Genomic DNA, 17,290 nt, shown 5'->3' with positions numbered 1-17,290 from the left:
AGTATTAAAAAAATTATTAGTCTTGTCAATTCGATTATGAATAAATTTAATAGTATCAATTATGAATAAATATAAATATATATAGATAAATGAATTTTTTATTTAGTAGTATTATTATGATACTCCCTCTTTCTCGTAAAATTAGATTTACTTTCCTTTCTTATTGATTAGAAATTATATGTTATTTTCCTTTTTGAAGGTGAAGTTCATTTTTAATTCTCTAATATACTTCTATTTAATATGTTTTGTTATTTATAGTTTTTCCATTGGATACAATTAATTCCTTAATGCTCCCGTAACACTCCTACTTAATATGCCTTGTTATCAACTTTTTTTTTTTATTATTTTATATTGAAAATTACATATAATATTGATTTCTTTCCAAAAAAAAATGATATTGATATAAGAGTAATGTTAAATATAGATAAATTTTTTATAGATAAAATTTATTCTTTTAGGATAAATAAAGTTTATGATTAAATAATATTAGTTACTTTTATTTGTGTGGAATTAGAAATATATTAACTAACTTTTTTAATGTGGGTGAAATAAAAATAAGTTTAGTTTCATGTAACGGACGAAGTATAATAATAATAATAATAATAATACAAAAGCAAACTCATTTAAGAAATATCCAAAAAAGTGTGTGATGTTATGTGATTGGTGTTTGTCACATAATAGTTTTTTTTTTTTTTTTTTTTTTTTTTTTTTTTTTTTTTTTTGAAAGAGGAAAACATAATAGTTGGTAAGCCTTCCAAATTTTGAATGTTGTTTTGATTTTATTCTTATTATTGTGGAAGAATATGTATTATAAAATCAGAATGACTCTTTTGTCCTTTCTAATTAAATGCATATATACAAATTCATTTAATTTCTTTCCATTTAGGTATATCCGAGTAAATTTGGATTATATGGTTTCATAAATTTACCATTGCAATACTTAGATATGTAATTTTGCTTAAATTTAAATCTTGTATCTTTTCTATTCGTTACTCCCTCTGTTTTAAAATATAGATTTTTTAAAGTTTTTATATGATAATTAAAGAAATAATTAATTCTTCTAAATTATAATAAAATTAAGGATAGTTTAATCAGATTATCATTTATCTTAAAACTAATGATAACTTGTAAAGATATTTATTGTATTTAATATAAATAAGGGTAAAATTTAAAAAATAAATTACTTATTACTCCTTAAAATACTTAAAAATGTCTCAAATCATCTCAAATGCAACCACGAATTGCTTTAATTTATTTGCCACGTCTGAAAATTTGATAGCTAAAAATAAAATCCTCCTTCAATGGTATTGTCTGTTTAATCTTTTAGTCTGATGTGTCAAAAAAAAAAAAGGTAATATTGTTCATTATGCTTTTTATTCTTAGAGGGTCTATTAAATAACGTGACTCGTCTTTTTATTTTGTTTTTCCTATTTATTCTTTTTTTCTTATTTTTTGATTGTCCTTTATGCCTTCTTTTTTATTTACTATCAAACTTTTTCTTACGCCGAAATAAATTTCTTGCATTAGAGTCATTTTTAAAATTTAACATCTATAGATACACATTCAACCATATCATTGTCTACGACTTTTAGTTATTAAGACACATTAGCCAAAATCCATAATTGTATTGAAGATGCTTTTATATTTTAAAATAAAATAATCATCCTAAAATAATTTATATTTTTTTTGCCATGAAAATTATCAACGGATTCCAACAACATGGACATAAGAAATCCATAGGATATGTTACTATATATAAAAATACTATATATACCCAAAATGAATATATAATATATCACATGAAAACAGATAATGGAAAAAGATCATTTATACAATCGATTTCAATTAATATGAGAATAAACTTGATTTTTGTCATATGAAATCTATAATAATTTTTTAAGTGTAATTATAATTTTATTTATATTTTATGGATCAAATAATATGTTTTACGTGAAATATAGATTGGATTAGAAGATATCATTCCTAATTTTTTTGATAAGTTTTAAATAATTTTAGAGATACTCAATTCTCAGTTAACCACTAAAAAAATACAAATTTAATTGGTATTTCAAAATTTTATCTAATAAGAATTTTAACGATAGCTCTAATTAATAATATTTCTACTCTACTTTGTATATCAAGACATAAACTAACGGTAAGTGCATATAGTGATATCGAATTCAATATAATCGCATCATTCGATAATTTTTTAAAATTATTTGTTAATTTTTTTTTAAATCAAATAATGTAAAATTGTTATTATTATTATTATTATATTTTTTAAATATTTTTTATGTTCTAATTTTAAATTTTTAAGTAATTTTTAATATTTAAAACTATAAAAAACATTTTTTTAAAAACTGAACATTTTATTTTATTGGTGTAAGTTTAAGTGATAAATTTAACAAAAAAATTAATTTTTAAGCAAATTGAATATGGACGATAAATTTAAATTGAGCCTTATTTTTTTAAAAAAAAATCATTATTAAGCTCGAGAGAAAGAATTGTGAGCTGATACGTGCAAATTGAGAGTTGAGACGAAAATGAACGTTTGCAAGAAGAGATTGGAGAAATTAGAGCATTCATCCAATAATAATAGCCGAGAATTAAAGCTAGCAGCTTATTAGACGGAAACACAGTAGATCAGTGGTCTTCTCCGCATAGGATAAAGTATGAAAACGGAAATTTCGGGATCAGCACTCGGTGTCACGTGATATCACGTCTCCATTAGCTCCACAGGTGTCTTTTTGGCGTCCGTTTTGCTAATGTGCGCGCCACCGATTTATTTATTTATTTATATTCTTAGTTTGTCGGTATTTGGAGGCAATGAGGAGGTAAAAAAAGCTAAAGAAAAGAGAGAGCGTGTGATATGATTGCCGATAACAATAATTTCAATTCAATATTAAATATTTTTATATTTTATGTAATAATAATTATATGTCTGCATATTAATTAATTAAAAAGTGATATGATCAATTGAAAGTGATTTGATATCAATGTATGTACTAAGCAAAATTTTACCAACTGATTTTTAAAGAATTTTTTATATATATATATTACACGAAATAAAATATAACGTTCTTTTTTTATCAAAATTATGAAAATTTCGATGAAATACACTGAAACCTTTAACTTTTATAATTTTATTTATTTACAAAAGAATTATTTGATTTTGCTAAAAGAGTTACAAAATTTAATTTTAATTTCCTTATCATAATTCAGCAACCTTAATCTTAATGTTTGAGTTAGGGATTTTTTTTATGAAAATCTTAGTGCTTAGCTTTATTTTAATTTTATTTATTCATAAAACAATTAAGCTGGAGATGTTTAAAAAAGAAACCGCCACAATGTCCATTTGCTTTACATAAAGGACAACATCCTCTTTATTTCTTTGTTGTCTTTTCCCTTTTATAACAAAATTATTTTCAAAAGTGAATAAAAAATTTTGTTTAACAGTGAGAGTACAAGTGGCTTCTATGTGTATTGGTTATATAATTAGATATGACTCGGGTTAATTTTAAATTGAACCTAAATGGTTAATGATTTTTGATTTTAAACTGTAATTAAAATTTGCGTATTTACGAGGGTTGTGATAAAATAATAGATGGATGAAGAAGCATATTCCATGCATTTAGCACTTTTGTGTTATCTTGTTTGATAATGTCACAATCAAGTAATCGGTGATTTGTCTCCTCCATGAAACATGCATAATGTTGAGTAACTTTCACACATCCCTTGTTAGATTAAGATTAAGAAAGAAAGTTTCTATGTCTATTGTACTCTTGTTCAAGTCTCCAAAAGCCATACTTCTCATGGAAAGGCCAAATAAGTTGTTTCTTTAATTAATTAATTACTTATTTAGTATCACTTCCTTATTTTTGAAAGCATTGACAACAACCCTCTTCAATGCAATTTGGTACAAGCCCTTTTCTTTCCTTTTCAAGTTATTTTTAACTTAAGCAAGTTTTCTAAAAAAAAAAAAAAAAAAAAAAAAAACTCATTAAACATTATAATATGAATTTACCAATTTGCCAATTTGAATAATTCAAACAAAATTAACTAAACAAGCAAGTATATATAAAGGCTTAATCATAAAAACAAACACACCTAATATGTTAAGAAGTACTATTTGGGATCGCTGATGGTGCGAATTGCTCTCAAAGAATTTATCAAGAGTCGGTCCTTTAATTATATAACTGTACAAAATTCTTTAAAGTTTGCAATGAGATGAAAATAAGATTATCTCAACAATGCAATCTTACAATTTAGAGATTCTACAAGCAATAATAAATGACACAAAAAATAGCCACGTAAATGTAAGTTGGCATATTGTGGAGTTACCAACAGCCAAATAAAAAACAAAGTAACAAGCCCTGAACAAGAACTGTAATTGATAAGAAAAAATACGTCTGAGATAGTAATTAATAAAATTAAAAATATTGGCTAAATTAAAAAAAAAAATCAGGCTTTTTTTATAGCCAAATATGGATTAATTCTAAAAATATTTTATACAAATTATATATGCAAAAATTAAAAGAGAAGTACTCTATTGGCTGTTTGCAGTAGCTTTTTGCCTGAGGCCAAAAGTCGCTAATTGAGATATTGTGGGACAGCCTGAAGTCAAATTTGGAATCAGCTAACCAACAAAATTTTCCAACTCCAGCTGTTTGGAACTTTTGTTTTTTTCTCCCCCGCAGAATGTTCAATTGGGTCGAGTTGATGCAAAATGACACTGAAAAGGCCTAAACAGCCTTACTGAGCCCAATCACAAACTCTTGGAAAAAAACTTTGTAATCATTTTTTTTGTGTAAGTTGTAAAGCCCACGAATTGCAATAACTATTTCTTTTCTGATGAAAATTCAGTTTTTTTTATGGTGTATGTTTCATAGACAAATTAGAATTAGGCTGTAAAGCGGTCGGACCGGTTCTGGTTCAATAAATATAAAAATAATATGGAGTGTAAATAAATACATTTATTAATTTTTAATAGTAGTGATTTATTGCCATGTATAAAGACCACTTTTTATCATATCAAAATTCAAATCTTTCCAATTTGGTTTTCTAGTAAAAAATTTACCATTTGTATCAAAAGTTTTCGATTTCCTTTTCTTATTTGGTGTTTTTTTTTCGAAGACCCTCAATTGCAGGCGTACCATTTTTATTGATGTCGCATGTATTGCATGAAAAGCCAAACAAACTATTAGCGGTAGCCCAAGGGTTACGACACTCCTTTCCCTTCGTTTCTTCCTTTCCGGGCAGCTTATGACCAGTTGGTGAAATTATAAACTTTTGCTTCAGTAAGAACTTCCATTAGCCAATTTTTTACGTGGCTAATATTAATTAATTAAAATGGATTTCAAACACAAAATAAATAATTAAACCATGAGCCTATGTCAAATAATTTATGGATTACAAAAATACAAATGCGATGCCAACATACACTAAGATCCTCTCTGTGTGTGCAGCTTTAAAAATCTCAGTTATGCAAATGGCTTCTCTTAGCCATGTCATTCCAAGTTGGTTTAGCTATTGAAATCTAATTAGTAACTTTTTTTGACATATTATAACTAAAGTTATTTATTTTCTTCTCATTTTTTTTTTTTAAATTCATGATTTGTTTCCTTTTAATTATTATTCTAAATATTTTTGCAGAATTCATATTAACTATTTTTTTTTTACGAAAAAATAAAATGCATAACGCTTGAATTGTGACCAAAACTAGTTTTTGCCTGTAACCAATGGTTTAACACAATTTGGCTTAAAGCCCAAGATTTAAAATTCAACAAAATCAAAATAGATCCGCTTGCACCAGATATAAATAAACATTTGTCAATCCTTAAGTCCAAGCATTTGTCTAATAGTGAAATTCTGAAGTCATTTGTCAAAGCAAAGAAGTTTCTTTTCATGAAGACCGACAACGGCTTTACAGTTACGTACATATATATATATATATATATATATATATATATATAGTCATCTCCACTTTCTTGTCAAAATAACCTTCTCTTTCTTTCTTGGCTTTAGTTATAGCTATGGAGTCCTCTTCATCATCACCTTCTCTTCAAATCCATGACCTTGAAAAAAATGATGAAGAGACAATCAAGAAAACTGAAGATCTTCCGATTAATAGATACAAAGAAATGATGTCAACTTTACCAAGAGAAAAAAATTGGGCAAACTCTATTGAGGATTTTTACCAGTACCAGGGTTTTTGGTACATGGATTTCATCTTGGAAGGAGTCCTTTCTGTTCAAGAAAACTTCAAAGCTAAACCTACAGATATAATCTTAGCCAGTTTCATGAAAACTGGAACCACATGGCTTAAATCTATGGCTTTTGCTATTATTACTCGTTTAAGCTTCGATCTTTCAACAAATACTAGCCCTTTATACACTAAAGGACCACACGAGTGCATTCCTTTCTTGGAATATGATAAAATGGAGAAAATTATTGAAATTCCTCTTCTGGGTACACATATTCCATATACTTCTTTGCCAAAATCAATTCTTGATTGTGGTTGCAAAATTGTTTATATATGGAGAGACCCAAAAGATGTGTTTATTTCCCTGTGGTTTTTTCTTGGGAAAATATTCATGTATAGTAACGATGAACCAATTCCTTTGGAAGAAGCGTTTGAGCTTTTTTGCAAAGGAATTGTAACCAACGGACCTTATTGGGATCATGTTTTAAGTTATTGGAAAGCCAAATTAGAGTTTCCCGAGAAAGTATTATTCCTGAAATACGAGGAAATGAAGGATGATACGTATTTTTACGTAAAGACATTGGCGGAGTTCATGGATTACCCTTTTACTATAGAGGAAGAAGAAAATGAGGTGGTGCAAAAGATTGTAAATATGTGTAGTTTTGAGAATATGAGTAATTTGGAGGTGAATAAAAATGGAAAATATCATTCAAGTGCATCAGTTCCTATTGACAATAATGCTTTTTTCAGAAAAGGTAAGGTCGGAGATTGGGAGAATTATTTGACGCCTGAAATGGGAACCGTTTGGATGTGATAATGGAGGAAAAACTTATGGGTTCAAGCTTAACAATGATGCCCAAGTGCCCTCCAAGTGATTTACCTTGGAACTAGCTTTCTTTAATTACTTTATAAAATCTTAGAATAATTTATTTCCCTTTCTTTGTTTGGTTTTTGAATTTTTTTTTATTGGGAAGTGAGTTTATAAGAACGATCTTATATAAGTATTTCTTACACTAGATGAACCTTTTTCTGCATGCACGATATAGTCTATATATTTATAAATGACCCGATGCATAATTTTATCATCATATTTTACATTGCAGTTATCTTTGCAGGAGACATATTTGTATTTTCTTTAGTAAGCTGAAAGAAATGTCATGTAATAAAATAAAAAATAATTATTAAAAAGTTAATTTTTTTACAATAATTTCATATATTTTTGTTAAATAGATTGAATTATAATATAATATAATTTTTTACGTAATCTCCATTTTATTACATAATCAATTCTTCATTTTATTACATAATTGATTAGGTTGAACTAAACATAGCGATAATTTTTAAACAAACAAAACGTAACTATAAAACCACAGTTTTTTTATGGATTTAGTTAGATTTAAGTCAGTTTGGATAGGTTACGAAGAGCCTAAAATTAGGAAAATGCTGTATGCATGAACGACAGACAAGCGGCCGTCGAACGACCGCGTGTTTAAATGATAGCATATAAGAAATCTATCCGCTGCTTAATTGAAACGATGTCGTACACCATGCAAGCGGTCGTCGTTCCCAATTTAATGAGTCACTGCACGTACGCGCAGGTCTGATAGAAGGAGATAGCAAAGCTGTCTCAGGCAATTTGAGTAATAAGTAATAAGAAGAAGGAAAAATGGGATCACCACCAACATCGCCGCCCGCTGCCTCCAATTCTGAGAATTCAGCAACTCATCCCACTTCACTGGTTTCTCCCAAGGTCAGCCTCTCTTTTTTGCTGATATATGTTCTATACTTTATGAACTGATTTGGTTTGAAGTCTTTGGTGGTATGTGTAAGGTTGAAGATGGTGCTGCTAAGAATGGTGTCGCCGATGTCCTCCACGAAAACCCTGACTTGGCCCATTTTCAGTAAGCTCTCTCTCTCTCTCTCTCTCTCTCTCTCTCTCTCTATATGCGTTTATCTTCGATTGAGATTGTCCTTAAGAGAGGGATTTATGTTTTAAGGTTAAGAAAAGGGAGATTTTTTTTTCGAATTGAAGCCTTACCCTTCAACCTTATTTTTATTAGTTTCTTAATCCTCTTTTTGATTTAAAATGTTATATTTATTACCTATGTTTAGTTTGCCAGGAAGCATTTCAGGATCTCACGGTTCTCAAAAATATGTTACTTTTTTTTTTTTTTTGCCCTTTTTCTTTGGCAAGACTTGTCTCTTATAGTTGTTTACCAGTTTCTATGTATATATGATTCTACTTGACAATATTAGATAGTCTTACCGCAGTTTATTTTCCCCATGGTTAGGATACTTGACAGTGTAGAAAACATGGACAAGTACAGAAAATATGAAGCTGACTACACCAGCCGGCTGATGGCAAAATATTTCTCTAAGAAAAATTTTTATGGAGGTGAACACTTATTCTTACTTTCTCCCTTGCTCTATGTAATTTGACAGTCTAATTGATGAAATAAGTGATCCAATGTCTTTTGACTCTATGTCTTGTTCATTCTAGTTGCATTGTTCCAGCTAAGCAGTTCATTTCTTGTGGTGATTGTAGTAATTTTCCTTTTTGTTTTACCAAGCTTATGTCCAAGTACTATTTTTAGTATGATACTTGAATTGATTTGGATAGATTTCTCTGTATATAGCAATGAGGTAGCGTTATACATAAATTCTCTCAAGTCTTAATAATAAATTATTCCGATGACAGTTCAACCTATCATCATGATTATGAACATATCTCCTCAAACTCTTCTTTCCCTTTCCTTCTTTCAGGAAACATATTTGATGAGAAAATAACAATAGACGATGAGACTATAATGTCAAGCAGGTAGGATCAATTCTTAAATACAAAAAAATATTTTTATAAAAAAGGAATCCTACCACTCGATAGTTGATATTTTATATGCTGTCACCTAAACCAAGCCCGTCTTTCTTTCTCTGACTAGATGGCCTTCCACTCGATCATTCGCTGACCCAGTGAACAGTTTTAAGGAACAGAGCAATGCTGGTTCAACATCAGAAACCTGACCAGCATCTCAAATGAGAAGCTACCACCAAGTAAATGTTGATTACACAGTTTCTTATGTCCTCGCTACTGGAATATTGTGTATAACTATATATGGATGATCTAGACAAAGTATAGAAGAATTGAACCAAAATTTCTTTCTAATTTCCCATCTTGGTGTTAGAAGTGGAAATTATTTGTTCATTAGTGTCAATGAACTTGGTAATTGTTAAATGAAAAATGGGGGAGATGGATGGTGATATATCTTGAAGCAATGCATTCTTCCTCCCAATTTAAACCAAGCGTTCTTCCTTTCAATCATTTGAAGATGTATGTTTCTAGGCCTTGATCACCGAGCATAATATGAATTATTTAAATAGCAATTAGTATTAGCGTTCTCCAACCTAGAAGTCACTAATTACTTAAATAGCAATTAGTCGAGTGAAATAGGAATTATTAATGGAAAGAAAGAAATATTAATTCTATATTCAAAGTGAGTTTCTAATTGGGGCAATTTATTTTATTGCATTAATTTTTATCCTTGGTCTGGCGATGAGTAGGCATGACCACGATTCGGTTTCAAACTGGAACTGAAATGGTCAAAACTGGTACCAAACCGTAGTCAACAGTTCCTGGTTTTGAATCATAATTGAAATCGTGTATTTATGATTCAGTTTTAGTTCTTCATTTTTTAAAATTGGAACCGGCGGTATATTCTCAAAGAAATTCCCAATTTGTTTTTTGTTCTATTATAATTTTTTAAAATAATTTTTAATACTTTTTGTTAAATCGGTTTAGTCTTTTTCAATAGTACTATTTATGATTAGTATTTAGTCAAGCTACAAATCTAATTAAGAATTTTAAAAAATTTAAAAAAGATTATTTAATTTTGATTTCAAACCGGAGTGGAACTAAAACTGGCAGTTTTGAAACTGACTAAAAGTTGTTCGGTTTCGTCCACCTTTCTTATAATTGGAACTGCTGTTTTGAAACCGAAACCAGCAGTTTTGGAATCATGGTCATGTCTAGTGACAAGGAGTTGACTAGAGATAAAAAGGTACTCAAAGGAGTTGGAAAATGAGTTCTATCTTCTAACTAAGTGGAAAGTGCACAACAGGTGGAACCCTAATTCTTGTAGGCTCCTTATGAGATAGGTCTATAGAAATAAAGTGAGTTTTATGAAGACATTTTCTTCCTTTTTTTTTTTTTCATTTTGAATTTGAGTTTGTTATTGTCATTATCACCTTTGAAGACTAATTAAGAGTCATATAGTCTCAAGAGTGATGTTGTATGCGGCGGAGCCAGGAATCAAACTTACTGGAGCAAAAACAAATTTCAAAAATTTAGGGGGAGCCAAAAAAAAATTTTTTTTTGAAAACATTTTTCAGGGCAAAAAAAAAAATTTGTAGTTAGGAGGGGCGGTGGCCACCTCATCCACCCCCTCCTTCTGCCTCTGACAGTGATGATGCAAGAATGAATTTCAAATGCCTGCTTGGGCAGTAGAACTATTGTACTTTATGTAGACATATAATGAACAGCTCAAGCTTGTATTGATGAATACAGTTGTGTCTTTCTAGGGTCTTGTTCTCTGGGTTTGCTCCTTGCAACTCCATACTGGTGTGGATGCCTTGAGCAATAACCAAGAATTCATTTGGTGATGGCATTTTGCCAACCAAGTCTTTTGGGGTTTTACGAATGAACTATCCTAGAATTTTAAGCTACATGCCCTCCTTAAAAAAATTTGTAAGATGAATATCATTGGCATGGAAAGTCATTTAAAGCCTCCTTTTTTTCCTAGCAAATTTATGAAACATAGCGTTTTAATTTCACATTGCGCATGCATCCACTGCAATTTTGGATTTGCAAATAAGGTTAATGTTATTGGTTAGAGGTATCAGGCTAGGATTATTTATTAGAGGGATCTGTGCAGGTGAAATTATGTGGGACCTTTATTTGTGAGAGAATAATAAACCATCTTAATTACAGATATATTTGTATAAACAAAACTGTCTTTTATCTTAATGTCCCACCAACTATCTGGGTTACAAATATATATTATGTTCATCGTACAAAGATATAACAAGAAAAGTTTCATATCCAATATGACGATGTACCATATTGTTGGTAATCTAATGGTAGCAAGCTAATTTCTTATTCAGGTTCTACTGGTATAATTGTAGTTATTATATAACTCCTGTTCTACTGCACTATGTACTTGCTCTCTATTCCTGATTTTCTTCCTTTTCCTATATGTATTTGATCTCATTTGAACCAGGCTTTCAAAAGAATCTGTGAGAAAATGTCATCTAACAGGAAAGTAGTCATATTCATATAATATCTATTTTATTTTACTTCAGAAATTCTCTAACACACCAAGAAAGGTGTTAACTAGTAAGTGTAATTATAATATTAATGAACAAAGTGGCATTGGCCAATGTAATAATACCTTATCACGACAAAAAAGTAAAAGCTGAATTAGAAACTCAGTTTATTACACTAAGATTAGTTTATACAATATATTCAGTCCCCTGGAGAGATGCATATATGATAGTGATGATAGAATGATTAATTCGAAGCTTCCCTTCTAAGATGATTGGTGTTGCATATGCTTTCTTCTATATTTCTCATAGGTGTCAACAGGTCGGACAGGACAATTTGAAGGGAAGAAACTTTCTCCTTGAGCTGGGAATTTTCTTCCAGGATCTGGTGGTTGCTCTCTAATAAATGGATAACCTTCTCCGAAAGTTGATGATTCATGGTTTGCAGATGATTAACTTGGCATTGAAGCTCTTCGATTTGCTTCTTCTTGCGCATACGTGATCTTCGAGCAGATTCTCTGTTGGATATCATCCTTTTGAGTCTTCTCTCATGGGAAATTCCCATTTGATGATCACTTGTTTCATTTAGAGTCGAATTTGCGCTAAGAGGTGAGGTGTTTGGAGATAATATATGGAGTGGGAAATGAATTGTGGAGTTGGATGAGAACGATCTGGTGAAGAAACTTGAAGTGGATTCTTGATTTTGAGAGAAATTTGTATGGGACTCGATTCTTTGCATGTTTAGGTTGGTCATAGGAGAAAGAGTAAGAAGATTTTGAGCTGAGCTTGCATGAGGTAGACAATGGAGTCCCTTGATTTCATTTGGATCCATAAGCATAGAACTAGCTAAAGGAGGAGGAACTAGAAGGATGGAAAATAGGGCTTTTAAAGACAATACTTTAGCAGCAAAGAGGAAGAGTTTCTTGTTATGCAAGTATTTTTACTGTCATTCATGTATTTGAGCTACCAATAGTTGCATTTTAGATCTATCATCTATAGCCTTTACAATTGGACCTACAATTTGATGTTTGCTATGTATAAGGATACACTGAACAATCAATATAAGAGAGAAAATAACAAAGAATTTTTACCATGAAGAATGCAAAGAGGATATACCCAATTAGGCAAAATAGAAAAGTAGGGATTCTGTAACTTTCAAGGACATAGTAGCCCTTTTAATCTCATATATTTGCATGGTTTTGGTTAGTGAAAAGTAACTTCTGTTTTGGAGTATTGTGGTGAAGATTGAAGAAAGTGACTAATGGCTAGGTTTTGGGTCAATGCTTTTTGCATCAGACGAGCACATTCTTCTTTTATTTAGAAATTCTGTTGGAAAAAAAGGTTCAAACAATTCCATATTTCATTACTTGTTCTTACCTATATGTATCTATGAGGTGCTAACAATTTGATGAAACACAAATTGAACTAGGATGAACAACTAACCTTTTAAAAGTATGTTAACAATTGTTATTTTAAAGGATGTATGCATTTAATTGAATTCTTAATTTGTAATTATGTGCAGTTTACCAACCCAACAAATTTTTTTTTTTTTTTTTTTTTTTTATTTATGAATTTACACTATCAAAGCTTTTAATAACATTTAGTATAGCATAAGAGGAGTTTCTAAATCTTTAGGGTTGTGCTGCGATTAAGCTTCCCTTAATTTGATCTCTTTATTGATTAGGAAGGGGCCACAAAAAAAAAAAAAAACCCTAGATCCTTAAGCTTCGTTTGATAAACCGACCAACGTAATGAAATATAATGTAACATAATGTGTAGATTAGAAATATAATTAATTACTTTCTATTATGGCTCACCAAATAGGATCTTAGAAATTAATAATTAGCTAACTCAATTTTTGACTTATTAGAAATTAAGGTTTGCTTCTTCGTATTGCTTTCATTTACCCCCACAATTTTTTTATGTCAAAAATAAAAAGTAAAAAGATAATCTTTAATTGGATAAAAATATTTTAAAAAAATTAATTTATGTGCAATTCAATTTATTTTTATCTTTTATCAAGAAGCAAAATTTGTATATTATTAAATATATAATATGAATTTTATAACAAGTGGAGTTTATTAGAAAATTATGAAATTCAATTTTTTTTATAATATTTTATTTATAAGGTAGATACCTCAATGGTAAAAGGCAGAAATGAAACACGAAAATGCTAAAGTCACATGTAAAAGTGGAAAAAAAAAAAAAAAAAAAGCAAACATATAAACAACAATTTGGTGTTAGCTACATGACAATATACATTAATGGTATACTTAGCTAGAATGATTAGGCACTCTTAATCCTATGCTTTTTTGACAAAATATCCTTAAAACAAGGTTGACAAAATCAAATAATACAAATCCTAATTCCAAAATTTAAGAACACATTTAACTAAACAATCACGATAGTGACTATAATGTCCCATGTGACTTGTCATAGTGGATAATCTTTTTTTTTTTTTTTTTTTTCACATTGTTTTTTGGGTGGCATCTATAGGTTAGAAATTTATCTCCACAAACATTATTAATTCTAAAATTAGGTCAAAAGGTGGCACAATTTGTAACTTCAGTTGCTTTTCGCTTTCGTATTATGTGTTAAAAGTCACAATTGCCATATAAATATCTTAGCATAAATATACCTAGTATATTATAAAGTAATAATTTATATATTTAATGTAATTTGATGAAGTTTATATAATACAAAGATAAACTAAAACTGTCTGCTTAGTTATGCTTCATAGAGAAAAACTAAGGCTATGTTGTACGATAACTTTTAAAGTAATTTTTAGCGTTTTGACCGGTTAAGACGCTAAACATTATTTTTTATAGTGTTTGGTAACATAGCATTTGAATTAATTTTTAGATGTTGAAATAATGTTTTACAAAAAGTTAATTCATGCAATGTTTAGTTTTTAGCGTTTCATGAAAAATTACTCGAACAGTTAATAGCTAAACGCCGTTAAAACAGCTAACAACTACCAAAACAACTAATTTAGCCAAACAGACCTTAATACTAGAGATTATTTTTATAGACTATAATGAAATATAATACAATGTAATTAAATGCATTTTTAAAATAATATTTATATTAGAAAAGCATTTGATTATATTAATATTATGGCTTTTCAAATATATTCTTAAAGTTCAATTATGAAAAACTTTGATGTGATTTGAAAAGAAAATTTAACATGTATTTAAGCTTTCCAATTCAAAATGATATTTAAAGGATGAATATCATTTTTTTTTTTACTGTTAAATCTTACCCATATATGGGATTGAGTGTATATTTTGAATTATAAAAGTTTTAAAAGCTATATATATAAATATACAAGTGTGAATAAGGACAAATTAGAGATGAAAAATACTCAACCTAAATCGAATTTGAAACTCTTTTATGGGTCTGTTTGAGTAGAACAGATAATACTATTTTATTTAGATTCATATATTTGAATATATAGATTTAGATTTAAATAAACTCGCGCTATTGCTTTGATAGTTTATAATTTATAAATAGAATCAAATATTTATTTTTTTCTTATGAGTTGTTTTATTATTATATATTATATTTTATAAATTTATATTTAATATATTATTAAAAGATTTATTTTTCCATAAATTGCTTTATTGAATTATTGCATATAGAAATTGCAATGCTATAAATTTAATTTGAATAATTATAAAATTCAACTAATTTGGTTTAAATTTATTTAAAGTTTATAATTCAAACAATTTAAACATCGTATATTATCATAGATAATTCTAGTTTGGTTGGTCTTTCTACTTGTATGGGGAGTGAGAGATTTTGAACTCAAATCCTCTTAATTTTAATATACAAATATTATCTCCTCTTACTAGAATACGATGCCTGTAACCTACAGGGCGTCAGGGTGGCAGAGAGTATTACGCCAAGCCTTCCCTAGCATGTTCTTTGACTATCTACCATCCAGCATATTAAATAAATACACGTCATTCCCCACTTAAATAAATAAGTGTCCTCATCAATTGTATTGCATCCACTCTAAGCTAGGAATGGCAACGTGTCGGTTACCGCTTAAAATGAATTACTCAACTTGATTATAACTAATCATTTGAATTTATGTAAAGTTTTATTCTTAATACCCGAACCATCCCAAACCCGATTATAATTATCCATTTAACATTAAAAATATTTTTAAGTTTCATCTTTCAAAAATAAGAATTATAAAATTATTATTTTGACTTAATAAAAAATATAATATAAATATTAAATATAATTATAGCATTGATTATAATTAAAAATTTGTCAATATATAAATTTTCTTTTAAAACGTAAGTATTTTAATTTTTTTTTTTTTGAATATTTATTAAGCAGGTAATGGGTAGTGGGTACTAAGTCCTTGAATTCGAACCTGATCCGAATTCGTCCAAACCCGTTTATTCACTATTTGACACCACTAAAACCGGATCGGGTATCCACCGGCTGGGGCAAAATTGTCATCGCCACTTTGAGCATCCCATCTATAAATACTTTTGTTTCCAGCTTTCTATTAAATAAAGTTCTGTGTCTACTTGCTTCACTACTATGAACTGTGAAAGTAAATTCTTTTGGATCGTCGGCCCTCCCAATATATAAACAAATAGTATATAAAAAAATATTTATAATCTTATTATTTAGCAGTAAATTATAATTTAACTATTATTATTAAATATTAATTCTACAAAACATAGAAAAATAAAAGAAACTTGTAAAAATTTAAAATATATTAATAAATAATCATCTCGGATATAAAATATTTTATTTTAATTTAACATATATACAACTTAAATAAATTAAAAGTAGAGAGTTTCACTCAACAAAAAGCAGTAATTATATATGTACATATATTTTATTTTAAAAAATGAAAACAAAATTTAAACATTGTTACTATAAATAAAATTAAATAACCCTTAATATCCAATCAAATAGTAAAAAACTAAAGAGAAATTTTCAATGGTTTTTTTTAAAAAAAAAGAATGCTGAAACAGAAAATTTTTTATTTTTCACATTTTTTTGGTACTTATGAATACTAAACAAGTAAAAACAAATAATTATAGGAAATTAAAGTTTTAAAAAAAGAAAATACAATAGAGTAATACATGGGTTGGAGATTTCTGCTAACAAAAACAAAGAAAGCAAAAGGTCCCAAATTCCACCGTTGGAGAAATAACAAAAATGATAGCAATTGATTGAGACTTAACTTACAAAGGCAACAATCCAAAAACCACGTGTTTCTGACTTATGCTCTTTAATCACTCTTCAAAAATACATATATTTACAATCAATTAATAACTCAGAAAAATTAAATTGAAATCACATCCATTCCCTCCATCTTAAATAAAAATAATTACTAACTTTATAACCACCAAAAATTGAACGAGTTTGAAGGATGAAGATTTTTAACTACCTCACTAACTCGGAAGCGAATTTATTACAAAATTAACTGCTTTGATAACTACTTTAGTAGACCATTTCAAAGTCTGCAACCACTTCGGAAAAAATCAAGATAAATAGGTATATGGGTATAGATAACAAAAATATTCAGAAGTTTTAAAGTTTTGATTTCATATATATACACACCATAGATACATTAAATATAATTTTTTTTTTTTAAAAAAAAGAAGAGAATAAAAATGAAACAATGTAAAGTGAAAAAAGAAACGATCAAAAAGTTATTAAAAATTAGAAAATTTATACAAGAAAAAGAAAAAAAGAAATGTTGAAAGAGGAGAGCATGAAGTCACTTTTTTAAAGAATTTT

At 28.5% G+C, this 17,290-nt stretch overlaps 3 protein-coding genes across 3 annotated transcripts; 2 read left to right on the top strand and 1 right to left on the bottom strand.

The window, feature by feature from the left end:
* The first annotated feature begins 6,020 nt into the window (after positions 1-6,020).
* On the top strand, positions 6,021-7,093 carry LOC105640784 (flavonol sulfotransferase-like). The gene is given in 2 exon segments (XM_012225177.4): positions 6,021-6,999; positions 7,002-7,093. Coding segments are annotated over 2 exon segments (1,059 nt in total). The 5' UTR covers positions 6,021-6,032.
* A 679-nt stretch (positions 7,094-7,772) lies between these two features.
* LOC105640683 (uncharacterized) lies at positions 7,773-9,499 on the top strand. The gene is made up of 5 exons (XM_012225065.4): positions 7,773-7,952; positions 8,033-8,103; positions 8,494-8,597; positions 8,966-9,020; positions 9,139-9,499. The coding sequence occupies exons 1-5, from the start codon at positions 7,869-7,871 to the stop codon at positions 9,218-9,220; spliced, it is 396 nt and encodes a 131-aa protein (XP_012080455.1). The 5' UTR covers positions 7,773-7,868; the 3' UTR covers positions 9,221-9,499.
* A 2,169-nt stretch (positions 9,500-11,668) lies between these two features.
* LOC149493001 (uncharacterized) lies at positions 11,669-12,453 on the bottom strand. The gene has a single exon (XM_089715681.1). The coding sequence runs from the start codon at positions 12,351-12,353 to the stop codon at positions 11,763-11,765; it is 591 nt and encodes a 196-aa protein (XP_089571807.1). The 5' UTR covers positions 12,354-12,453; the 3' UTR covers positions 11,669-11,762.
* Positions 12,454-17,290: the final 4,837 nt, after the last annotated feature.

The sequence above is a fragment of the Jatropha curcas genome, chromosome 10 (assembly GCF_041381405.1).
Source record: "Jatropha curcas cultivar XTBG-Jc1 chromosome 10, XTBG_Jcur_1.0, whole genome shotgun sequence".
Lineage (NCBI taxonomy): Eukaryota > Viridiplantae > Streptophyta > Magnoliopsida > Malpighiales > Euphorbiaceae > Jatropha > Jatropha curcas.
The sequence above is the reverse complement of the archived record's forward strand: the minus strand, read 5'-3'. Positions and strand labels throughout refer to the sequence as shown.

Bases quoted from the DNA above. Each gene is read 5' to 3' on its own strand.
- LOC105640683 (XM_012225065.4), top strand. From the start codon at position 7,869: ATGGGATCACCACCAACATCGCCGCCCGCTGCCTCCAATTCTGAGAAT. The intron at 7,953-8,032 runs GTCAGCCTCTCT...GGTATGTGTAAG, and splicing joins CTTCACTGGTTTCTCCCAAG to GTTGAAGATGGTGCTGCTAA. The intron at 9,021-9,138 runs GTAGGATCAATT...TTCTCTGACTAG, and splicing joins GAGACTATAATGTCAAGCAG to ATGGCCTTCCACTCGATCAT.
- LOC149493001 (XM_089715681.1), bottom strand. From the start codon at position 12,353: ATGCTTATGGATCCAAATGAAATCAAGGGACTCCATTGTCTACCTCAT.